The sequence below is a fragment of the Copadichromis virginalis genome, linkage group LG15 (assembly GCF_057382275.1).
Source record: "Copadichromis virginalis isolate Kocher_CV1m ecotype Utaka linkage group LG15, C_Virginalis_male_GT1.1, whole genome shotgun sequence".
Classification (NCBI taxonomy): domain Eukaryota; kingdom Metazoa; phylum Chordata; class Actinopteri; order Cichliformes; family Cichlidae; genus Copadichromis; species Copadichromis virginalis.
This window is the reverse complement of record NC_140632.1, coordinates 7805041-7831939: the sequence shown is the minus strand read 5'-3', so window position 1 is coordinate 7831939 and position 26899 is coordinate 7805041. Positions and strand designations below refer to the sequence as shown.

Here is a 26899-nt window from a genome sequence, read left to right as displayed (position 1 = left end):
GTGCCTTACAAAAATGCGGTATTCTGACCTTCTTGTTGTGAGTACTGATGGCTGTGTTCGCCCAGTGCAGTGTATTTTATATAAACCTCACACAAGTGGCGACACTTTGTTAAAAGCTAAAGGTTTGCTTCAGATCGTGTTGATTTGATCAACGCGATGACCTCAGGATTTAACAGTCCACGCTGATTACAGCAGGGCTTTGTGTAATTGTGTTAGTTGAGCACAAAGAGCTGATTTCACGTTGGCCAGGACCAAAAGCAGGCCGCTGCTGCAGCTCAAGGGTATGAATAAACCTGGGTCAGTTACCGTCTGAGACCAATTGAATTCAATATGTAAGGCTGACAGAATTTGCAAAGGAATGAGTACCTGTGTGTAGGAGTAGAAAAGTAGGAGTGGAATGCTGTAAGTGCGAACCATTAATCTCTACAGTATTATTTCATCTCATACTCTAATGCTGACATTTCCTTAAAAGCAAGCCTAAAAAAACACAGAAAAAAACCCTCATAACTTTGTGTCTGCTGGTATTTTCACAAGACACGTAACTGACACAAGGATTTCCTATATTCTCCTCCACAGGTGGGAGATTCATAACTCCTTTGTTTGATATATAGACCATCCACCCGCAACTGGCCCATCTCTTATGAATGGGCTTGATATACAGCAGTATTGCTGTCAGGGTAAATACCTCCAAGCAACAGACCTTTATTCAATTTCTAACCTGTCAGAAATACAAGCTGCTCTACTCTGGCAGCTACTTTAAATGTTGCATGCCAAAGTGAATTACTTTCACAATATGAAATCATATATATTCTTATTTTTCGCTAGCCTAAAAGTATTTTGCAAACAACAGAAGGGGTTAGGCGGGTAAATACCACTGTGCACTCATGGAGCAGAAAGATAAGGGGATCGCAAACAAAAACTATTATTGAACCACGGGGGAATTTCAGGTAATTAACTTTTAAGTCTTTGGAGGCAGCAGAAAAAGAAGAGTCTTTACAGAAAAGCTATGCAGAAATCATTGTGAAGTTTATTCATTAAATTAAAGGATTAAGTACAGCTGGAGAAAGTTAACGAGCAAATATGGAAACATGATCGGCTTATTACTGCCTGAACAGATATAAAATGCATCTCGAAGTCACCGAAGCCACAATTCCATACGGTAGCCATCAAGAGCAGTCACTGCTGGTTTTCAACATCTGGATAATTAGCTAAGGCACGATGCAGGCATGAGTACAGTGTTTTTAAAGCCCCTGTCAAGATGGGTTTTAAATATGAAGTCAATTAAACAATTTCTCCCAATAAGCCTCTTATCCTGAAGAACATGGTGCAAACCAAACAGAGATTTTAGAGATTTAATGCTTTTTTTTGGGTGCTCTTCTGTTTTTGTCGTCACAGTCCACTGCGATTAAGTCACACAGTTCCAATGCGTTAAATGCTTTCCAATACAAATGTTTTCTTTTGCTTATGTAACTTTCTGAATGTTGCATATTTAGTCATGTACATTTAATGGTGTCCTGTCCTGTTTCCATTATAGTATGAAAAACTTATAGGTAAAAAAGCAAAATAACTAAGAAATTGCCTATCGATGAAGCACTGTACAAAAATTGAGAGCTAAATGACATTTCTGTATGCTTGCAAGGAGCCAGATTTACAACGGTGAGTTGCTAGAGCCATCTGTAAAACATGGTGGAGGCTCTGCCATGGTTTGGAGCTGTATTTTAACCAGTGGTGTTAGGGATCTTGCCAAAACGTGCACGAAAAGTGCAATCAGATTTTGATCCACCACATAATACCATCTGGAAAGCATCTGTTTGGCATTGGTTTCATTTTTTTTAAGGATGAAAAGAATCCCAAACACACTGCCAGTGCAGTAAATGCACACGTCGATTGAAAGACAGTGCAACATCATCTAGATCATCTAGACAGAGAATGGAACAAAAGGCAGAAACATCCAAAGAAGAGCTTTCAATGTCCTTTAAGAAGCCTGGAGAACCATTTCTGAAGTCTACTTAAAGAAATGACAAAAAAAACTGTCTAAAACAGAGTTCAGGCTGTGTTGAAGAATAAAGGTGGTTTAACTGAATATTAGTATTATTGTATGAACTATTTTTTTGCCTTATATACTGTATTCAGTATTTCTGTAAAAGACAGAACCTATTTCCTTTTTCTTTTAGCAAATTATAAAGAAATGAGGGGTGGCTCAAGACTTGTGCACGCTACTGTAAATCTATGAAGATAAAAACAAACAAACAAACAATGCAACTAGAATCATGTCATTTTGACTCCAATGTTGCAACTTTCCTATTTGATTATTTTCCAAGTAGACCCAGTGGGGTTTTTTTTGTCCTGGCATAACACAATGATACATGATTAAAAGGACATGCATATGAAGAGAAACAATCAGTATCCAAACCCTGTATTCATTAAAGTGATTTTCTGTGCGAGGGAGAAAGTTCATTTGCTGCTCTGGGGACCTGCAGCGAGCACCGCTATTTTGGTTTAATTTGGAAGGCACCCTAAAAATAAAAATCATACTTCCAATGCTTTGACAGAAAATAAATTAATAAATAAACCAGGGGTTTGGATTTCATTTTCTAAATCTTTGCCCTGCAAATCACTCCTCAAAATGCTGTAATTATGATGCAAATGTTTTGAGTGCATTCATTATATGAGGCGGATACAATCTTAAAGCCCATTCAATTAAAAAGAGAACTAAAAATACTGATAAGAAACGTTACCCATCTGTGCACTCTTCCACCATGAATAAAGAAACACAATACAATAAAAAATGAAAATAATACAATCGCTCCTTTTCATCAGTTTTCTTTATTTCGGTTCTAAAAGGTGGGACAAAATAGAGCCGCATTTTACGCTTTTATTTATTCAAATGAAACAAAGCAACCTAACAACATCAACGCACACACACACACACACACACACACACACACGTGCGTGCACGTTTATTCCTCATCATTATAAGCTTTACATAACTTCACTGGTGTGTGTCATATATAGTATTTGTGCATCCGTACACTCAGCACGGGGGCAGCTGCGGGGCTAATTTGTTTAGAAGGAATTAATTAGACATTATTAGGGGGAAAACAATGGAGCAGAGGCAGGGTGTTTAACGATGGGACGTTAAAGAGGCAAACCTGTCACGGAACAATAGGCTAATATCCACCCACTGCTACCCACTGCTCAATTACTTTATCACACAATAGGACACGGCGCACACACAAATAAATCCGAGCAGCCGTTGCATTCTGTGATTAGGCCTCGGTCTCAACGTTCATCCATGACTGAGTGACAGCAGAGGTTGTTTCTGTGTGTGAAAGATCGTCTTTCTAATTGAGCAGATGTTTCAGGATTAAAGGTATCCTCTCTTATACCTTCACAGATGACAGCGCTATTGAAATGTCTTCTGTTGATGAACCTCAAACCTGATTAGAGAACTAAATGTAGAGGTATTGACTGCTTTTAGTTTTGCTTCTTCAGATCTCGTTCCAATCTAATTGCAGTCCTTTTTCAGCATCTTCCTACTCTTTCCCTAAGGCTAGGTTACGACAGCGCTCTGTGGCTGCGGTCCAAACTGTCTCCCCGTCTCCTTTCACAGCCACTTCTCGAGAACAGCCAAGGCGGAGTTGAAGGTGAACTGGGCCGAGTGGGTTCCGCGGTGAGCCAGCAACAGGGAACCTGCCTCAGGCCCGTGGCCCGCCGCCATCAGCTCAGCGGCGGCTTTCTCCACATCCCAACCGCCCTCCTGCTGGTGCGACAGCATGTGGGAGCTTAGCAGGGGGTACAGGGCTGAGGAGACGCAGCCTACCAGGAGCCCAGCATCTAGGAGCAAGGAAAGGAGCTCTTCATCGCAGGAGGAAGCCGTCTCCTGGAGGAAGAAGAAAAGGGGAGGAGAACGTGTAAACACACATGTGGGGATAGAATCAAGAGAAACTAAGTTTCCTTTTAAACTGTGATCCTGTTTGTTTTTTTTATCCCTGAAAAGAACACGTGTCAAGATAAACAGCCAAAAATTTTGAATGAATGTATCCAATTTCTCTTCCAGGTATCAACCCTAAACATCTACTGGCTGACTGAAGACTGAAAGCAGCTGGTGGAGTTGAATTTGTACCATCCACTGCGTTTTGCAGAAATAAGGTTTTGTAGCTCAATGCAGCCGCGGCAGCAGGAACCTTTGAATGATGTATGATTACAATGTTACACTTTCAGTGTCAGGTCACATCCTGTGTTGACCCGCGGCTGACCGCCATTTTTCTCGCATGTGCTTTCGATCACACACAGCTTCTCGCAACCGCCAATCCACACACACACACACACACAACTCTTTTTCCTCTCTTTTTCCTTTTATTTGCAGCTTCTCGCTTACTAAAAGTGTTTAGAGCATATGCTCATAGAGTCATAAACAGACCTTTATATAATATTTTAATCCCATCATCCACCTGGTTACATCAATGAATTACATGCAAATTCAAACAGCTAAATGCCGTTAGGGCAGCTAAGAGTGGTTTACAGGCCATGCAGAAGCCAGGCTGAGTGCTGGGGTTGAGAGGGCCGTCTCTCCATGACTCAGCCCGTCTCCTCTGCACCCTCTCACCTGTTTGCTAACTCTATTATTAAGATTGCACTTCCTCAACTTTACACGCTTGTGTGCATGCACACGCAGACAACAGCGTGTCCTTGTTGGGGTATTTTTGGAGCTGAGGCAGATCAATTATAAATGTGGAGCCCATGTCTTCTCTAGTGTAGCGGAGAAGGTGAGCAGAGCCAAAACTCGATCTTTTTCCCCTGCATGGACAATTCCGCCTTTAAACACACACACAAAGAGCCTTTAAGAGGATCACTTGGCTCATGTGATGATAAGCATTAGTTATTCAGCTGCTTACTGATATTTTGAACTTAAAGTAATTTTTACTTCGTGCTAATGTTAGAAGGTCTGGGAAGGAACATCAGTATAGTGGATTTAATGCATTTTCCATTTAATGCGTTTTAAACCCTGCCAGGTCATTATTGCCCTGTTGCCAAAGGATGAGAGAGAGTCGGCATGTGACTAGTGTGACGTGCATGACTACTAATTTAATTTCTAGGCCTTCTATTGAGAGACAAGACCAGATGAATCATGACAAGCTGGGGAAAGGAAAGATGACAGACTGAGAAATTTTTGAACCTAGAACAGAGGTGGATGAGGAGGTCATCCGTGTATAATGAGAATCAAGGAGGAAAAAACTACAAGAGAGACAGCGGGGGTTAGGAGTGTGGAAAATGTATGATGAAGAGAGCTTGGCTGACATGCACTGAGAGCGTCAGATACATACATTTTTAAATCCACCGACTGTTTTCAGGGGCTGAATGCACACCAGAACTGAGGAGAAGCACTTCAAAAACACCTTCACACTTCAGCTTTATTTTTCATTTTGCAACCTCAACAGAGACTCTGAACAAATGTTCTACATGGGATTTCTGGAGCTTTGTGGAAGATCAATGTCACGAATGATGACTTTTTTTTTAAATTTACATGCAAAAGAGCAACTGATTCTTATTCTTCAGAAGTGTGAGTAGGGAAAAAAAGTGTCATTTATATAAATGTGTGCAATTTGGCACTGAAGAACAAGTGGTTATGGTAACACTACACTGAAGAAAGGATTTCTTGAGATGTGAAAACGCATAGACAGTGTGTCAATAAAGTCAGACAAGGCAAGAAACACAAGGTGAGATGATGAAACAGGCTGCAAACAAGACAAATGTTTAGCCAGATTGCAAAAATGCCTTTATTTGGAAGAAAAAGTTGCATGTTGGAGTATTTTCTTCCAAATAAGCTTGACTCAATTTTTTTTAAATCAGTTTTTCTACTGTTACTGTACTTCATCTATTCATGTGGGGAATACTTATTGAATCTTAGATTAACCTCCAAAGACCCAAACTCTTTCATGGCAAGCATTTTTAATTTCTCTTTGCTATTTTTTTTTTTGTTTGTTTCTGAGAAAAATGAGATCCACATACATACAGAAGTTCAAACTGAGCATCAGAATTAGGAAGAAAGGTGATTTTCTTGGTACACTTTGGGCCCTTGGTACCAAGTAAACACCATTTAAATGAGCACTGTTCAAATGCCACAGCCTTCCTGTCCAAGTGTTGTTGCTGACCATGTCCATCCCTTTAAGCTCAAATCATCTCAGCTGGTTTCTTTAACATGACCGTGAGTTCGCTGTGCTCAAAAGGCCTCCACAATCACCGTCAGATCTCTATCGAATAAGTTGGGATGTGGTGAAATGGGAGAGTGACATCATGGATGTGCATACCAACATCTGTGAGGAAAGTGTTCAGCACCTTGTTAAATCTATATCGTCAAGAATTAATGCAGTACTGAAGGAAAATGTGGTCCACCCCAGCACTAGCAAGGTTTATGTAATTAATCGTCCGGTGAGATGTATTTGATAAGGATTTTTATCTGATTATGATCATTACAATTAATCCTGAGCAGGTTATGCCAACCAGTATATTTTTAACCAATGAAAACCCAATCTATCAGCCTCATTGTGGTGGTATGAAAAAAAGTCAGGGGCTCATAAACCCGCGATAAGTCTGCAGGCGTCATCTTCTGCAGCTCTGTAGTGCCTTTTGATGTTCTAAGTGCGATTAACCTCAGATTTGATCTGATTGGACCTTAAAGCCTGTTAACCACTGAAATAACCTGCTGGAGCCTGGCTGTAATGAGAGCTCACGCCTATAGCAAATGCAATGATGATAACGTGTGGCTTCTAAAATAAGCTATACACCTTATCAGCTATGACTGATATGTAGCACACTATCAACTACTGGGGAGTGTGAAACAAAAGCGCCAGAGTTGCGGAAGCTCTAAATATCATACCTGCAGAGGAGACTAGATTAGCATTACAACACACAAATTAATTATCAGATGCAGTTGGTTGTGGCTGCATGAGATGTGTACGAATTTAGAGGACAATGATCTAGCCCCGCTCCTGTGCACGGTGACCAGTGTAGGGACAGAAATATGCAAATATTGTAAACACGCGCACAAACACTGAATCTAATAAATAAACACAAAAAAAAAATCATGTTTTCCTCTGCATTTCTTGGTTATGGGAGTTGTGCAAGGAAAAAGAAAGCGAGTACATCAGTCGAGCACAGGCCTGGTCCTCCATGCAGAATCACTCACACACACACACACACACACACACACACACCTACCTCCCAGGCTATTACTGTTTGACAGTGTCAAGAGAGACAGCAGATTTGAGTCTTAGAGTCAGTTGGATTGACAGTTGAGCTGGAAATAGATGTGAAGAAGCACCTGAGAGATGGAGGGATGGAGGGGAATCTTGATATCAAAGTGGAGCAGATAACGGCATATCCTTTTTTTTTTACAGCACAAACATCTGTGTCACATTCAAGTGCTTATCCCTACTGTAAAAAAGCTGCAGATAATAAAAACCAATCAATACTTTAAATCTTTCTATCCTTCTTATACATTATACCGTATACACTGTGTTGTTTTACATATTCAAAGCATCTGGTCTCCATCCAATCATCTGTCCAAGAGTGAGGAACAGCACTGTTCGCTCAAACCTTTCTAAATATTTTTTTTTCCACCAATGCAGCTGCATCTATTTTCCAACTGCATATAAAACTGTTTTTTTTGCTTGTGTTGTGTTTAAACAGGAGGCAGTGATCCTTTCTCTCTAACCTGTGGTCTGCAAATGTTTGCATGAGAAGTGAGGCTGAGTAGAAGACCAGTGGTTAGCGAAGCTCGTGGGATTTCAGGATCTCATTCAGGGACACTTTGGCAGTGTGAATGCTTGCCACAACATCTGTTTAAACTCAGATCCTTCATGTGAAAGGCAATTACAACATCATCCTTTGACTCAGCTCCACAGCTAGCCATCTGCTGCAACTCTGACAAACCTGTATATGTGACTATATACTGCCTCTTTCCCTCTCCCTTTCCTCCCTCATCATCCTTTCTCCTCTCTCTCACCGAGTTCTTGAGTTCCCCCTGCAGTCTGTCCAGGTCTTGTCTTAATAAACAGATCAGTGTGAATAGGATCTGATTGTGCAGGGAATACATCCATCATGCCTTTCTTTCTGTATCACAGGTCAACAGCTCGGAGAACATGAAAACCTGTCCTGAGGTGGATCTATTTTTGTGCATAGGGGTGTAGCTGTGTTGCATCTATATCAGGTTAAAGGCCCGTCTTCGAGGGTTCAAACAACACCCAGTCTCTCTCTTCGGAGATGCGTAAACAAGAGGCATCTTCTGTCTCCTGTGAGTGTGCTCGCACCCGCAGCTGGTGTGCACTCTGAGTGAGTGAACAAACACTCAGAGTGACAAGAGAACTGACACATTGAGCTGCAGCCATCAGATGTCCAACCCCCCTCTTGCTCTTATTACCTTCTCATTTCTTGCTGTCTCGCGCCGTCAAAGACGAAAGGAAAAAAAAAGGTAGTCTTTTCCTGGCTTGTTCCGAGAGGCCACTGAACGTTACCTGATTAGTTTGGTCAGTGTTTTAAACTCTTGTTTGCCTTTCTTACACTGCATGTCTCTCATTTCTTGTATACGTCCTTCTCAGCTCTTTCTCACTGAGCTAAACCCAGCTGAGAGCTTAATTGGAATTACTGAACACGTACAATGCCTAATACATAATGCATGGCCCCAGCCTTCTTTTATCATTTAAATCATAAAGCTTCTTTGGAATGCCAGACAACACACAACTATCTCCTTTCCTCTTCTTCTTCTCCAGGCTCTGTTTCCTATCCCTCCATCCAAGCTGTCCCCAGGCTTTAGCGGTGCACCAAACTGAGTGTGCGCACACACAAATGACACCAAACAGTTCTTGCTTGCAGCACAACATGATTGAAAGTGACAGAAGAAGAGGCTTTAAAGCCAAAAAAATAAAAATAAAAGTGGGCTCTGACGCATACGAGGAGACAAACACACACACACACACACACACACACACACACACACACACACACACACACACACACACACAAACACACGGTGAGGAAGTTCAGGGATCAACGCAGTGAGCTGCAAGCAAACAGAGCTAGATTAATAGGTTCAATGTGGTACAAAAAGCTGTAAACAAGCCCACTTAAACAAGCAATTAGACACATAATCACTCAATCAAACACAAGCACACATGCCCCTTTTGTCCTCACTACACTGGGCAGATGGACAAGGTGCATCCAACTCTTTCAACGGGATTTTGAGTTCTTTCTAACTGATTAAAAACATACACAAGGGAGCACAAGTTCGAATTAAAACTGTTAATAAATTCAAAAAAGAAAAGATAGAAAGATGAAGCACTACCACTAAAACTGGCCCATCATTGGGTGGTAAACACAAGTAAACCCACAAACCACTGTAGCAGTGCATTACACAGCATGTTTATCTAGCTAGCTATCTAGTTTAGGCTATGTCATCTTTTCTTTGATTCTGTGAATTTTTTCACAGAATCATTTTGGCAAGACTGGATCAGCGTTTGGGGAGCCACTCCTGTGATTGGCTGTTTTTCTGTCAGGCTTTGGAAGGCACTCTGGCTACTGGAAAATTTCACATGGGAACCAAACGGGTCACTTGTGGCTAATGTGGCTACTCTAAAGTGGTTCAGTAGCCTCACAATGGCTACGATTTTCTAATCCAACTGAAAGCATGAGCAAAAATTCAGAAAACAGCCCCAAAGCTCAGAGACACCACTAAAGTGCTTGGTTTGTTCAACCAACAGCCTATTTATCCTAACTATCAGAATTATTGTACATTTTCCTTTTGAGACTCAAACCAACAGAAACTACATGACTATGCAAAAGTCTTGAGTCTTTATATTTTGCATCCAATGAGACAGTTTTACTTGTAATTTTTTACAGTGGTAAAATAGGTCCTGAGAGATTCTGAAGGTCTTCCAAAGTTTTTCTTTGGACATTGGCTACTTTTTCACTACTATACCTGTACCTAGTACCTGACCATTCTCACAAGAATGTTTTTTGGTTTGTCAAGTCATCTAACTCACCTAAGAATCACTCAAACAAAGCAGGAATCTATGAAACAAGGGATGAACCAGTGTTGTGTCTATACCTAACAAACACATGACAATTTTTAAATGCCATCTTTTGGTACTGTTACGTGCAGCCTGTCGCAAAAACGTGATTTGTTAACATTTTGTTGAAAAATGACACAAATAACAGTTTGACAGGCATAAAGTGCAAATTTTGGTTTAAATTGTCATGAGTATGTACAGAAAAGATCAGGAAAGAGGTACAACAGTGAGTGTCTACAGCCATCTGTAAAACACAGTGGAGACTGTCATGGTTTGGGGAGCGTCTCAGCCAATAGCGTTGGGGATCTTTTCATAATGGAAGAAATTTGATCTACAATTGTCTTGATGCATTCTCAATCATCCAGGAAAGTAAATCTCCAAACGTTGATTCTGTTCATCTGGACGTAGCGTTTTGTGGGAGAAACGTTTCGTCACTCATCCAAGTGACTTCTTCAGTCTCAGCTGACTGCAGGTTTCCCCAATCTTATAAACAGTATATTTGCATAATGACTGAAACCAGCCCACTGAAGGAACGATGGGCTGGGAGGTCAGTTCCTTAAACATAATTATGCAAATTCTCATGACCATTGATCAACAACCACTGACCAAAACCCACTGATCAAAGGCCATGAGTACCATTCACAGAGAGTTGGGGAATGGCTGCAATCACAGCATTGTAAGATGGCGAAAGATGTACCCTACTGTTTGGAACACGTCGGTTTAACAACTTAATTTTCCAGCATGACAATGTTCCCAAACATACTACCACTGCCGATACAAACTCTGTTTTTGCCTTATATACTATATTTCCATGTATGTTTGTATCCATTTCCCATTTCGTATCAAAATATAATAAAATGATGGGTGACTATTGCACAGTACTGTAGATCTACGCAGAAATACACAACTTTTTTTTCCATTTCAGAAAAATATCATAGCCATCAAAAGCAAATTTAGTTTTACATGGTTCTCTTTTTGAAACCAGTCATCTGCAGACAACAACTTTATCAATTCACTGAGCCACAGACAGCCGCGGTTCAAAACAACCTGCTATTGCCACTTCAGATGGAAAATGTTATGGTTTTTGGCTAAAGACCCGCAGTTTCGAGGCTATTGAATATGCCATTGTCGTCACTGTGACTCGAACATGTGCCACACAGAAAATGTAAGCCTTGTAGAATCATGGAAAAGCCTGGACAAAAAACATAAGCTGCTGAAAAGGCACAAGGACTGCTGCAGCACTGAGAGGAATCTGTATAAGTGTGTGTGTGTGTGTGTTTACAGACAGAATGGAGAACTCGCATTAGTCAGGCTGGTGTTAACTCCTGACTCCCTCCTCCCAACTCCATACATCTTCAAGAGGAGGAGAGAAATGGACAATATGGAAGAGAGTACAGCTGAAGACTTGTGTGTCGACACTTTGAACAGTGTGAAAGCAGAGAATTAAACGCCTCCACTGTATTTTTCGGCATCAAGAATACATTCCCTTCTCCATAACCTGCTCCCTATCTTCTTTGTCTCCTTTTCAAATAATCTGCACTACTCCCACTCCTTTCCTCCATTCTTTAGTTCTCCAACGCCCACTGTGGTCTCCTCCTGCAGAGCTCAGCATACCCATTTACTCACCTACCACACAGCAGCAACGCAAGACACAGGAAAAGTGAAGGAAAATCTGCACATATACATATATCTCACTGTGGATGAATCAGTTACTGTTTTGAATTCGCTTCCTAGGTCAAGTGATTTCCCTTAATTACATTTTCTTAATTAAACTCTAAATTAATTTCTTTTTCTTAATGATAACCTCAGGGACCTTCAGCTGTGGCAAAAAAGTTTTGATGGTAAAACAATGTAAACAATGATTTATACTAGATACAAAGCTATTTGCCAGGAGAAAACTGTAGGCAGTGCTTTAAGATAAAGTCTGCCAATCACTCAGAGTGGCATATGCAAACAAATGTATAGTTCACTGTGACCAAAAAGCAACCTCGGGCTAGTTATTTAAACGAGAACTATAATAAAACTCACAGCAGCAGCACCTTGTCTAGTATGATGGAGTGAAACAAAGCGTGGCTAAACACAAAATCTCAATGAAATGCAAACCAAAAGTAACTGAACAGTAACTGCAGTCAATTAACAGGCTGTTGACTCAGTGAATTTTCTGATTGATCAAAATCAATTATTTCTGTTCCTCCTGAGATACTGATCTGCTAACAGCAGCTGCACAGTAACTCCTGATAAGTTCTGGCTATTTGTAGAGCTGCTAAAATAGAAACAGTATGTGTAAGCCATCACGTTTAGAAGTGGATCAACATGAACTTTACAAGGTGTGGTCAAAAATTTCCTTGAGTCCAAGAACCATCACCAGTTCAATTTTAACCAACGTCCCCTTCGAGTTCTTGTGCATGAACAGCTTCCTCTGTTGCTGCAGTGTTTTTGGATTGATCCCTGTGTGCATCTGCAATTTCCAGCTTCCTTGTGGACCTCAGGCTTGTGCAGAAGGCAAACATCACCTTATGAGCTGACCCAACTTTCATTTTGAGAATCATCATTGCCGACATGCAGACTTTACTTTTTTTTCCCCCCAAACCTTGCAGGTGTTGTAATTTCTCCCACAGGCTCAGAGTGTCGATGCAGAGTTGCTCTGCAATATCCTGAAGTGTAAAGGGAGGACATCCGCTGGAGACGGCCAGTGCCAACATTCAATCTTGCACTTGCTAACAATCAAATTAAATGAAAAAGCTCACGCTGTGGTAACTAACCATGTGGACAGTTTACAATTTAACCCTGCTGTGCTTCAGCTCCAGTAATATATATTTTCCGGTCACTATGAATTATTCACAAACCTAATAAATGTTATTGGAACTTCTTGGCATTAAACAAGCAAGCATTTAAAAACTGTTAACAGCATGTTACAAGGATAATGTAGATTACAAAGATAATTCCTTCTGAAGGCCCAAGTTGCATTTTTACAAGTAACTTTTCAGATGTTTTAAAAAGATACACCAAAACCAAAATGTTGAATATTTTGCTGTATAGCTGGATATTTTAAACCCTTGGCAGATCAAAAGCAAATCTATCTGCATGGATAGAAACTATTTGCAGTACTTTATGTGAGATTTTTCTCCCCATTAAACTAAGGAAACACTTCATGCTCAGAAAGTTTTGAATTTGCAAATAATTTAAGCTTTACAGTGATTCACTTAGTTAAATCAGTAGTTTCTGAATGGATTGGTACTTATGTAGTGCTTTTCTACACAACTTGAGCACTAAAAGCGCCCTGTACTACATGTCTCATTTATACAAGCACGTTATTCTAAGCCTAAGTGCTTTTTAGCTCAAATCACACACACACACACACACACACACACACACACACACACACACACACACACACACACACACACAAATGCACAAGTATTTTGCCCAAGACTGCCTCAACATTAAGATTCAAACCACTGACCTTCTGATTAATGTACAGCCTCCACTTCCTTAACCTCATGACAGCTAGCACTGACCAGTTGAGAATAAACATTTTTTCCTTACAACTGCTGGTCGTATCACGTCCAATATGGTGGGCAGCTCTCAGCGTGTGCACGATGTCACACGAGAGCTTAAGTTCGTTTATTCAATTACTGTAACCTAATGGAAATTATGAGTTTCGAGTTAAGATTTTAAATACAGTCAATGAGGAGCGCTGGTACTGAATCAGACTGAGTGTTTCATTATGCCCAAAGCCTAAACATACTAGACTTGCACACAACGTCCTTTTTGCAAAATTCTGTTTTTTGCAATAGCATTTGTGTGAACACAACCTTCAAAGCAAGTTTAAGTAATCAGAAGCAATGCACTTGAAAACATGTAGAAATCAAAACAAGTCCTACATACACACACACACAGAAATACTCACACACTTGAAGGGATGCACAAAGGCACTAGGCACATGCAGACAATGAGCAGCGAGCAGCGTGGAGCCAACACACTATCAGATGTATTAGATGTAAGATAATTTTTCTGTGTCTGTGATGATGTTATCTCTAGATGAACACTGTTCTGTGCCGCTCCGAACATGACCCCGTTCATTCAGCTTTTACTTGGCAGACGTAAGATTATTTCTCAAAGCAGCGACACGCCACCAGTCTTCCTCCATTCATATATCCCTTCTCTAACTCTACCTGATTTATCTTTTCTGTCTTTCCCGCGTGCTATCTACTGTAGCCCGGGTCCCTTTTCAACGTTACAATTTATACATTTGCTGTCCTTGTAATTTCCATTCTCATCCCATTTCTCTGTCTCGACACCCGTTCCTGCTCCATTTGACTTTCTCTTCCCACATCTAAATCACAAATCCTTTCTCTCACCACTTCCAGCAACCCTAACTTTCCTCAGTTCCGCTGTCTTATTCACTGAGGTTTAAGAGCAGGTGTTCCAATATAGCAGCTTGATCGTTTGATTTAATGGAGGCTCTGTCAGTTAATAGTGTGGCTTTCTCTTATCTGATCCAGGAACAAAGAGAAGGTCTGCTGGGTCTGAGAAGCCCACTTTGTGACAATTGCTTATCTGATTGAAGAAACAGTGGAGAGCGACCTGCGCAGTCTTGAACGATTATGCTCTTATCTGACGGTGGCCTCCCAAAACTAGAGGACAAGTTGGCAAGTAGAGAAATTGGGTTTGTAAGGATGTTGAAATTATTTAGCAGAACTTAATTTAAACTGTGGGAAAGAGGATGTTCAGACAACAGACCAGACCTTTTTCCATTATCTTCTTTTCAGCATGCAGTGTCTCTGGATTCTCAGTCAGTCACACTTTTTTGGTCAAAAGGCAAACCTTAAGGCTCCAAAAACACAATGGGTAACACTAGTTTTTTTTCTAAAGCGCAAGCCATAAAGGTTAATAAACAAATAATTCATATTACGCATTAACCTAATTTGATATTTAGATGCCTTTTTTAAGCCATTTATTAGGCAGACAGGGCTAAGACAGTTTGAGCTCTTCACCATTACTACACACTGAAAACTTTTGGGTTTTAACCTTTTAAAACCTAAACCATGAAATAACTGCCAGAAATCTTTAATTTTTTGATATTGGAGTGTTTGTTGAATGTAGAGGAATTTCTTTCATTTATGTATTATTCATATTATTTTATTGTATAATGCTTTGGTGCCACTGGGTTTAAGCATGTCTCAATGTCACACACCTTATTCATGCCATTGAACAGCCGGGTGATTGTATCTCAGGAAGTTTGGGGGAAGCATTCACACACAAAGAACCCAGGGTGGGGGGAAGTGCCTTTTGTCTCTTCAACCAATGTAAGACATTGCAAGGGAGTATGAACTTTCTTTGGGGGAAGACCAAAGGTGTGAAAACAGCTGTGTACAGCCTTTTGTTCCTGTAGGAAGTATTTAAACCCAGGGCCATGCCAGGAGAGACTGATCGACTGCCCCAGCGATGGCTTCTCTCACCAAGCTTGGGTTTTTGTTCTTGTTTTGATTAAAAGATGTTAGCGATCGCTCACCGTTTGTCTGCAGGCTTTATTGAATGGAAACTTCCACAACATTGAACCTTTAGACAAAATATATATGAAAATATATCAAACTTTAATCTGCATATATGAGTTTTAATTTGTATCACATTCGCTACATTAGCCATATTTTTGCAATTTAGTCATTGAAAATGTGTCATGCAAATTATATCATTTTTTGAGGGTAAAAAAAAGTCACACTGATTATGTAGAAGTCTCAAAACCACATGCATCAATTATGATATGCTTGGCTTTAAAGGGTTAACAGTTGATTAAAAAGAAGAAAAGAAATCTGGAACACCTCCTTGAGCTCCAGGAAGCCGTGAAGCACTTTTTCTTTTTACATTTTACAATTTTAAAGGATAAGTGACAACAAAAATGTCACCAGCCAATCTGCAGTTCATAAAGCAAACTCCTTTGTGTCTCCATTTGAACACAAACTCTCCAGACTATTACAATGACACTTACTGTGCTCATGCCGTTGATCTGATCAAGAGTCAGCTGAAGCAGTTGCTCGTCACCGCTTTCAGACATCAGTTTCAGTGCCGGCTGCAGGAGGCTTGGCTGATTTTGGAGCAGCAGGGTAGCTATGTGTCTAATACACTGAAAAAAAGAGAGAGAGAGACAGATTTGGGAGGGGGTAAGATGAATTGATAAATGTGCAAATGAATGGATGAAAGGCAGAGGGTGAACGACAAAAGCGAAGGCAGAGATGAGAATAGCACAAGGCAATCAGGGGACAGAGTCAAAATGAGGAAGGGAGAAGAAAAGAGGGAAGCAGAAACAGAGAGAACAGTGAAGGTTAATCGATGTGCATATAATGTAGAGGCACCTAATACTTTTAAAAAGGTTTACACACAAACACATGCACACGCCAGACACACAGTCCCATCCAGTAATGTACGGATATCACAATGCAATCTGACTCCCCCATGCTCTGCCGGTTTCATTCCAGCAGATTCAAATTAAAGCTGCTCAGAACAGAGTAAAAGGCCTCCCCCACCTCCCACGCCCCATCCCACACTAATATTAGACAGGCTGGCAGACACTAGCCTATTCACACTGAATAGCATTAGTGCTAAACTAATATCACAGTCAGCTGGCCCTAGACATACAGAATGGCATTTGGCTTAGCAGTTGCATGGTGCTCAGCAGGGCATGAATAGCATTAGGAGCTGTTAGATATCAATGGGAGGCTAGTGCATATAGTACACTGCAGAGAGCACTGAGCTGATGCTAACACATTGCTGTGGGTTACATGCTTAATACCTTTAGCCTCCTGTATTTAGATATTGGTTAAAATGATGGCACTGCAAGCTAAATATAATAATGGTGACAAAAGATGAACTGATGTTTAGGAGCCATACTAATTTTAAAATAGTAAGTGATGAAAACAAAGATCATGCACCTTTCAGAGTCCCATGTTAGTGCTTATCTTCTATCACTGGAATACTTTTACATATAAATTAAACACAACAGCACATGAAGTAATGTAGGAGCATAAAGTGGAATACAAATGCCCATACAACCCAGAGCACTATGAATTGTAAATAAACAACAACAAAACAGCTTCATGAAATAATTGGCAAACACTTAAAACCCAAAACGTAAAAATATAACAAAGACGACACGTCAAATGTTAAAAACCTGAACACACAACTAAAAAAAAAAAATTGATTCATGTTGAATTTGATGCCAGAAATATGTTTTAAAAAAACTATGGATAACAGTCAATTGGAAAACTTGTGTACTGCTTAAGTAAATAATTAGATAAATCCATTTTAAAAAGACAGGGCAGAGGCGCTCACGACTAATTAGGTTAATTAGAAACAAGTAAGTGACGCGACTGAGTATAAAAAACATCCCACACACATTCAAATCTTTGAGATTTAAAGATGTGGAGGAGTTACCTACTCTGTGAAAGAAAAAAAATACAAATAATTTAAAAATAATTAGAATAATAATTCTTGAAAATAGCTTGATAGTGCTATTACTGAAGGTGCTGTACACATTGTGATTAAAAGATTCAGAGAATCCAGAGAAATCTCTGTACCCAAAGGCTGAAAACCAATTATGAAACCGATATTTTGGGCCCCTCGGGCAGCACTGCACTAAAAACAGATTCTGTAATGGAAATCACTGCTTGGGGTCACAAACTCTTTTTAAAACCAGTGAACACAGTTTATCAGTTTACCACAAGTGCAAAAATAAACCTGCATCCTCTGGACTGAAACAGAGAACGGCTGGTTTTGTATCTGGCAGTTCAAAAGATGGTAATGGGGTTCATTAGTGCTTATGGTATGGCTAACTTTAATATCTGTGAAGGCACCATTAAAGTCTCATCCTACTGACCCTCTGGGTCCATGCGTGCCCCAGAGGGATAGTTTTTGTTAAACCTTATAGGTGGGTCCAAGTTTTTGACTTTTGCCACTCAATTTGTTCCTAATGACGCCACACCATTGTTTTCCATTTGTCCTTTGATAAGTGCTTTTTAAAAATGTTAAGGAGTGAGAGTGGGATTGACAGACAGATTGGTCTCGGCAGTGATAAGGACACTGTTGTGGTGAAGAGGGAGCAGAGCGTGAAAGCGAAGCCGTCGATTTACTGGTCGATCTACGCTCCTACCCTCACCCTACGGTTTGTCGGGAGCTCTGTGTATTGACTAAAAGAATAAAATGACAGATACAAGTGGCAGAAATGAGTTTACTGTGAAGCGTGTTCGTGCTCAGCCCTGGAGACAGGGCAAGGAGCATTGGAGGAGCTACTCCTACACATCAAAAGGAGTCAGCTGAGGTGGTTTGGGTATCTGACCAAGATGCCTCCTGGGCGCCTCCCAGGTGAGATCTTTTGAACATGTATAGAAAACTGCGGGGTAAACTCGGGACACGCTGCCTGGATCTGTGTTTACTTCAGTTATTTTCTGTGGGGTTCAAAATTACCCTGATTGGTTTCATCATATTTGAGTATGGGTTTTCTGGTTTTCTTTGTTTCTTTTTATTTATTATTTCTGTCTGTTTTGTGCTTTTTACACAGAAACTACCACATGTAATTGATTGGTAATAACTTTGAAATTGACACATTATTACGTTCTTGTTTCTTCCTTGTTACCCTGCTATTACCACTTTATTACCAAGCTCTATTTCGACATTGTTACGCCCAGTTTTGGGGCCCTTATTATCCAATTACATACATTTCAGGGTAATATTACTCAACTGTAACCACTGTTACTACCATATATTACTTGGATATTACATGATTATTACTTTGGTAATTGTATAATAATAACTTACCATGCTACAAGCTTGTTTCCCCCTTATTACACTACTATTACCCCTTTATTATTGAGCTTTAATAGAAAGTGCTACCAATAATAATTACATAACTGATATTGCTTTGCAATTATATTTGCTTCTTGCAGTAAATTATTCTTAAGGTTACAGCAATTAGTCTGTGTATGTGAAATACGTCAGTAGGAGGGTTGATGTTGCTGTACCGTCTACATATACTGCCTTTCAGATGTTCTTGCTTGTTTCAGCAAGACACTCCCATACATACTTCTGCAGCTGTGAATTCAAAAAGCCGCAAGTGCTGAAATGGCCTGTCTGCAATCCAGGTCTTTCAAGCACTGACAACATTTGGCACACTTTGAAGCTGAATAAAAATAATATGACAAAAGAAGCCTGATCTGTTAAGAAGAGAACTCCCACAGCAAGCAAGAATGGGAGGAAAAAAGTTCACTTTCAACACTACAATAGTATCCTCAGTTTCCAAATGCTTTTTATGTGTTATTAAAAGAAAAGATGATGCAACGCAGTGGTAAACATGCCCTTGTTTAACTGGAGCGAAAGGTGTTGCTGGTATTAAATAAAAAATGAATTTTCTTTTGCTGTTATTTTCATTTTATGCAGAGGCCCTAGACATACAGAATGGCATTTGGCTTAGCACTTGCATGGTGCTCAGCAGGGCATGAATAGCATTAGGAGCTGTTAGATATCAATGGGAGGCTAGTGCATATAGTACACTGCAGAGAGCACTGAGCTGATGCTAACACATTGCTGTGGGTTACATGCTTAATACCTTTAGCCTCCTGTATTTAGATATTGGTTAAAATGATGGCACTGCAGCGTGTTTCTACTGAGCGTGAACAAGCTAAATATAATAATGGTGACAAAAGATGAACTGATGTTTAGGAGCCATACTAATTTTAAAATAGTAAGTGATGAAAACAAAGATCATGCACCTTTCAGAGTCCCATGTTAGTGCTCATCTTCTATCACTGGAATACTTTTACATATAAATTAAACACAACAGCACATGAAGTAATGTAGGAGCATAAAGTGGAATACAAATGCCCATACAACCCAGAGCACTATGAATTGTAAATAAACAACAACAAAACAGCTTCATGAAATAATTGGCAAACACTTAAAACCCAAAACGTAAAAATATAACAAAGACGACACGTCAAATGTTAAAAACCTGAACACACAACTAAAAAAAAAAAATTGATTCATGTTGAATTTGATGCCAGAAATATGTTTTAAAAAAACTATGGATAACAGTCAATTGGAAAACTTGTGTACTGCTTAAGTAAATAATTAGATAAATCCATTTTAAAAAGACAGGGCAGAGGCGCTCACGACTAATTAGGTTAATTAGAAACAAGTAAGTGACGCGACTGAGTATAAAAAACATCCCACACACATTCAAATCTTTGAGATTTAAAGATGTGGAGGAGTTACCTACTCTGTGAAAGAAAAAAAATACAAATAATTTAAAAATAATTAGAATAATAATTCTTGAAAATAGCTTGATAGTGCTATTACTGAAGGTGCTGTACACATTGTGATTAAAAGATTCAGAGAATCCAGAGAAATCTCTGTACCCAAAGGCTGAAAACCAATTATGAAACCGATATTTTGGGCCCCTCGGGCAGCACTGCACTAAAAACAGATTCTGTAATGGAAATCACTGCTTGGGGTCACAAACTCTTTTTAAAACCAGTGAACACAGTTTATCAGTTTACCACAAGTGCAAAAATAAACCTGCATCCTCTGGACTGAAACAGAGAACAGCTGGTTTTGTATCTGGCAGTTCAAAAGATGGTAATGGGGTTCATTAGTATGGAACGCCAGGACTGCCATAATGAATTAATTAAATACACCATTAAATAATTAATTAAATGTGGCAATAATTAATTAAAATTGGAATTAATTAATTAAATAAATAGTTATGATATATGTAATTAATTAATTATTGACACATTTAATTAATTATTTATGTATTTCACATTTTAATTAATTATTGACACATTTAATTAATTAATTATTGACACATTTAATTAATTATTGACACATTTAATTAATTATTGACACATTTAATTAATTATTTAATGATATATTTATTTATTTCATTTTGGCAGTCCTGGCGCCTGGCTCTCATCATGAAATAATTCTATCTGTCAGCCTCACCCATCAAACTCAGGGGGCGGGGTTAACACTGATCGAGTCAAAACCATTGCTTTGGCCTGGTGGTACAGGTGAGTAAGAGGACTCTTATGCAGTACTTTGGTGAATGTATTTCCATATCAATTTAATTTTGCTGAAATAAATAAAGATTTACTGCTTTAACACACTTTCAAGTTTACTGCAACAAAGAAAAGGCTAGACGTTCACAAACAAAAAATACAGAGTATTATCTGATTACCTGCACAGGGAGCTTGTGTTTGCTGTTATAGAGAGATCTCACCATGGTGACAACCTGCTGACCCAGGTCTGTTTTGACCTCTGATCCCTTGCAGCGGGTCAGTAAGGCTGAGGTTAGCACCACCCAGGGGTTATGCTCTGACTCTGCCCTGCAGACAAGAGAGAAACAAAGACTTACAAATGTGTGTCTGTGTGTAGAGTTGTGTTGAGCTTCTTTGTCCTCTCTGATTGACATAAAGAGGAAATGCACTGGTAAACAGTACACAGGGAAAACAGCTGCCTTTGATGGTGTCTTTATGTCAAGAAAAGTTGGAAAAGAACAAAAGTGCAACATGTAAAATTACTCTAATGCTTTTCATCCATTCCTATGTACATACCCCCATGTGACCAAATGGTAATACTGTGAGACAGCAACTGGCAGATGATCACTGCGTATACACCAAAGTGTACAAAAATGCGCAAAAATAACAGCATCAACTTCCATTCAAATCTCAGGCTGTTAAGAAAGCAGAGAAGGTGATCAAGAAGCCTAAAGTTAAACAAATTCATTCCAACACTAACATCTAAGTACATATTCTCGTGCAATTAATATTAAACACCTGCACGCTATATTTTCCCTCACCTCTGTGTTAATGCCAGTGACAGGCATCACACTATTTACACAATCTTTCATTAGCTCTTAAGACCTTTGCTAGCACCTCTAGAGCACATGCGCGCCCTCAGCCAAAGCCGGCAAACACCGGTGTAACCTTCATGGATCTTTATCAATACACGGGGGCATGGAAGACGAAAATCAAAAACCATGGAACAACTCATTATCGGTTTAAATATGCCACGACTGATGCATTGACCCTGTTGAAGTAATTAATTTTATTACTATTACCCTTAGCATGGCACAGAGTCATATTAGTGCCTCTGTAACTGCCAACAGTTATTAATTTTAGTGGCTGCGGAGGTTGTAGTCTAATGCAAAACCAAAGCCTCATTATATCTGCATCAGGCTACACGAGGGGAATCAAAGCACATTTCTGAGTCCTGGTGAGGTTGTAAATATTAATACAATGTATGGAGAAAAATAAATAAATTCTGAACTTGTTAGAAAAGTAGAGGCACTTCGAGTGCTTCGAAAATACATGTTGACACGCCAGTGCTGCTGGAAGTTGTGTATGTGATTAAAATGACAAGCAGTGCATTAAATATTGAGGGGAGAGCAAAGGAAGAGGAGATCATGAGGAATCTGATATGAATATGCGCTTTGTATCAAATGATAATGTTTTGCATTCGGACCGATCTTTGGTCGTATGATGGGAAGCAGAAACTCTAGAGTCAGATTAGGAGGTTAAGCATTTTCTTAAGTAGGCTTGTGAGTGTGTGAGCATCTCTGCAAAAGAACCGAGTGTCAGCGAACGATGGAAAGGCCCGTCAAAATAAAGAGACAGAGCGCGATAAAGAGCCAGCAGGGAGAACAGCAGGGCTCCTGTGTCTGTCTGTTAGCTGAAGAGGCAGCTCTCCATCCCACTTCCGGGGAGTCTTGTCCAGACGAGCTGCTTCACCTTTGGATGATACGGCCATGGGAACAAACAGAATCCGCTTGTGCTGCTGGCACGCTACCGCTTCCTGTGCTTTTCCAGGGGACAGGAAGGTACTGCTGCATGCGACTTTTTGAGCGTCTGTGTGCTCGCCAAATCTGTCAAAGGGTGCAGTGTGAGTCACAGCCAGCCTCCATTCGTGCTTTGAATCATGACTCAGTTTATGCGGACAGACTAAAGGAGAAGCTTTTCAGATGCAACACTCAGTATGGCTCCCAAAACAGCCTCTTATGGTCTCACTGAAGCAAATCCTCATACTGGCACGCACGCACGCACGCACACACACACACACACACACACACAATGGCACACTTCCATCCCGACCAGGATTAAGTGCTGAGTCAGACAAGTAGTTAAGGTTAACCATGTGTTCTGCACAGAGATAAAGTCCTCATGCAGTCAGCATCTAAAATGAGGCGTTTGAAGGTTAAGCTATTCTGAGTTTTGTGTTCCAAATTATGAGCTCCACGTGTAGCCATCACTGCACCAAAAAGAAAGAAAGAACAAAATATGCAGAGCAGATGTGGCTCTGAGCAGAATTTCGGGCTTGGAGTAAGTACATTACAGCGCAGTTGCTGTTTATTCATGTTGTAGCAAATTAACAAAGTATGGATGCCAAAACAAATGAGAAAAAACAAAAAGACATATGTACAGGCTGATTTTACGCTCACATTTGAATGTACAAGACAGATGCAACAAGACAACAGATAAAACAGTCTGTGGTTAAAACAAATGATTATAGCTGACTGTCACAGAGGTCCGACTGTAGCTATCAGGCTCACAAAAGCAGTGGAGTTTCATTGGAAATTGGGGTGACCTTGAAGCAGCAGAGTTGAACAAACCCCTAATCTCTTCTAGTGCTTCTCTACTGAATGTGTGTGTGTGTGTGTGTGTGTGTGTGTGTGTGTGTGTGTGTGTGTGTGTGTGTGTTGGCTTTTTTACATCAGTCTCAACACATCTAATGACATCCCTGGTGTCCATTATGAATGGACTGTTGAATAATGTTTTTCATTTTGTCCATTAAATTGCCAATAGCTAAAAAAAAATATGTTCTTCTGGTGGAAACTGTTTTCATCTCCCACTTACAGTATTTGTTTCCCCATTCACAACCAACTTTATCCTCTTTTGTACTTTATGGACACCATGAGCTTGAAGATGACTCAAACTGACAGACAAAAGAGTCCAGATGAAAAATAAAATAAAAATCTATTCTTCACCAGTTTGTATCTACAGTAATTGCCTATTTCCACAGTCAGATCTTTCCAAGAGACTCAGAAGCTTTACCTGCTTTTCAGCAGATGAAACTACTGTGGAGTCAAAGTTTGCTGTACTGGAAGACAGCTGCTGATCAAACACTGTACAGCTCCATTTATATAAAACCGAAGTCAACAGGCGCACTACGAGAATGAGAGGTGGATAATGCTTACTGCCTTCTTTAGAAAAAGAGATATTTAAAAAGGAACGCACGTGTTAACACGCTGTTAACCTGCCGCTTGTTTTTTTTTTTTTTTTTTTTTTTTTTTTCTAAATGACATCAGAAACAGCAGTATGCGACATTACGTGATGGCAGAGCTTCAGTTCATCCTTTGTCAAAAAAAAAAAAAAAAAAAAAAGCCTGCCGCTTGTTTTTAACGCGACTGAGCATAAACAGATAATCATCAAACATCTGAATTAATTCACTGGATCCATTCAATCTTGAACAACAATGGGCTTACGTGCCTAATTTCCACAGTCCTCCAGCTGTGGTGGAAATGAAAGCTTTTACTCTTATTTCGCTGAAACATTTGTCATAACTGGGGTTATGACACTTCCCAAGTTTAAACTGAAGACTGACCATATCGTAGCGTGCGTGATACCGGTATAAATTTTTTGTGTAATTAAATTGTTTCATATTAAAACATTAATGATATAGCTTCGCCGTGCGAGCACAACAACAAGACAAGCATGTTTAAGAGTGAGAGCCGTGTCAGCCTCCAATGATGATTTAGTAAAAAGGGAGCTACTTCAACAACCTCTAAAGTAGAATGCTTAGGCAACACTTGTACAATATGCAAGAAAACTGCTCGCTTTACAGCTAAAAACATCAAGTTCGTTTTACTAGTTGAAGCAAAAACAAACTGTTGGGTACAACCAGGTTATGAAGGCACGTGAAGCATTAATACTAGCAGCCCAGAAGTCAAAAATGGACCAAGCTGAGTATCGCTGGAGCACGTGTTAGCTGCATTTTATATGATAGAAGGAGCAAATGCTGAATGGAAATGACTGATGTCGTTACATGGAGAAAATGAGGGCTATAAACTGTCATGGCTGACGAGGCAAGCTGTGTGGAGGTGAGGTAAGGACCCAAATGCAGGCCGAGGTTGTGATGAGAGCGAGCTGAGTGGAGAACACAACAGGAGCGGAGATGACATATGCAGAAACTAAGGAAACTCTAAACTGGGAAAACTAATGAAACTGAACTGAAACCTGAATGCACAGAAGGAGAAACTCACAGAGGTTACACAGGGAGACAACACAGAGAGACTTGGGGGAGACAACACAGACGAAGCAGCAGCAAGCAGAAGAAAACACAGGGCTTATATACACAGTGGAGTAATCAGGGAATAGGAGACAGGAGGGAAACACAGCTGGGAGAAATCAGGGCTAACGAGACTAGGGAAGCAAAGCCAGACACATTCACATAAGACAAGGACCTTCAAAGTAAAACAGGAAATATAACAGGTATGCACAGACACGAGCTTAACACTAAGACATCAGACATGGCAACAGGGAGGAAACACGGAGACGTGGGACCAGGGCAGGCACAGTCACACAGAACAGAAGGAGCTCAAAATACAAAAACTGAGAAAAAGAATTACTAGAACAGAACCAAAAATATTAACAGTGACAACCCTAAATACCAAATAATCAAGAAATGAAATGAAACAGCTACAAAACACTGGGTCACTCACCCAGGACCATGACATAAACAACCTGTATAAAAGCTCTATCCAAGATAAAGCATCCTGGTTACTTTACTTATTTTTACTTTTAAACTAAAGTATTAAGCATGCTACTTATGCGCTTACATTTGTCACTGTATATAAGGCTGTGTCACTAATGTGATACTATAATCCTGCTGCTACTCTTACTGGCACCTTGAGTCAATAGATTTAATTCAATTCAATTTTATTTATATAGCGCCAAATCACAACATAAGTCGTCTCAAGGCGCTTCATAGATACAGAGAAAAACCCAACAATCATATGACCCCCTATGAGCAAGCACTTTGGCAACAGTGGGAAGGAAAAACTCCCTTTTAACAGGAAGAAACCTCCAGCAGAACCAGGCTCAGGGAGGGGCGGCCATCTGCTGCGACCGGTTGGGGTGAGAGAAGGAAGACAGGATAAAAGACATGCTGTGGAAGAGAGACAGAGGTTAATAACAGATATGATTCAATGCAGAGAGGTCTATTAACTCATAGTGAGTGAGAAAGGTGACTGGAAAGGAAAAACTCAATGCATCATAGGAATCCCCCGGCAGCCTATGTCTATTGCAGCATAACTAAGGGAGGTCCAGCCCTAACTATATGCTTTAGCAAAAAGGAAAGTTTTAAGCCTAATCTTGAAAGTAGAGATAGTGTCTGTCTCCTGAATCCAAACTGGAAGCTGGTTCCACAGAAGAGGGGCCTGAAAACTGAAGGCTCTCCCTCCCATTCTACTTTTAAATACTCTAGGAACAACAAGTGGGCCTGCAGAGCGAGAGCGAAGTGCTCTAATAGGGTGATATGGTACTACAAGGTCATTAAGATAAGATGGGGCCTGATTATTTAAGACCTTGTATGTGAGAAGTAATAAATGCATGAACTAGTTTTTCACTTTTAGTTAACTGTGAAGGCGCAGTTGGACTGATCCTACACACACTTATAAAATATACACACATTTATAAATAAAGTTTCAAGTTATCACGAGTGTATTACAACTACTGCAAAAGAACCTTGCTTTGATTGAGCTGGAAGGATAAAATCCAAGGAACATT

General features: G+C 40.0%; 1 protein-coding gene across 1 annotated transcript in view; it reads right to left on the bottom strand.

Annotated features, from left to right (window-relative positions):
• Nucleotides 1-2806: 2806 nt before the first annotated feature.
• Nucleotides 2807-26899, bottom strand: part of nbas (NBAS subunit of NRZ tethering complex) — a 179903-nt gene continuing 155810 nt past the window's right edge. Inside the window, exons 51-53 of the mRNA XM_085431641.1 lie at nt 21295-21442; nt 16057-16191; nt 2807-3883 (exon numbers count right to left, since the gene is read on the bottom strand). Coding sequence (XP_085287767.1) covers nt 3608-3883; nt 16057-16191; nt 21295-21442 — 559 coding nt within the window. The 3' untranslated portion in view covers nt 2807-3607. The remainder of the gene's footprint in view (nt 3884-16056; nt 16192-21294; nt 21443-26899) is intronic.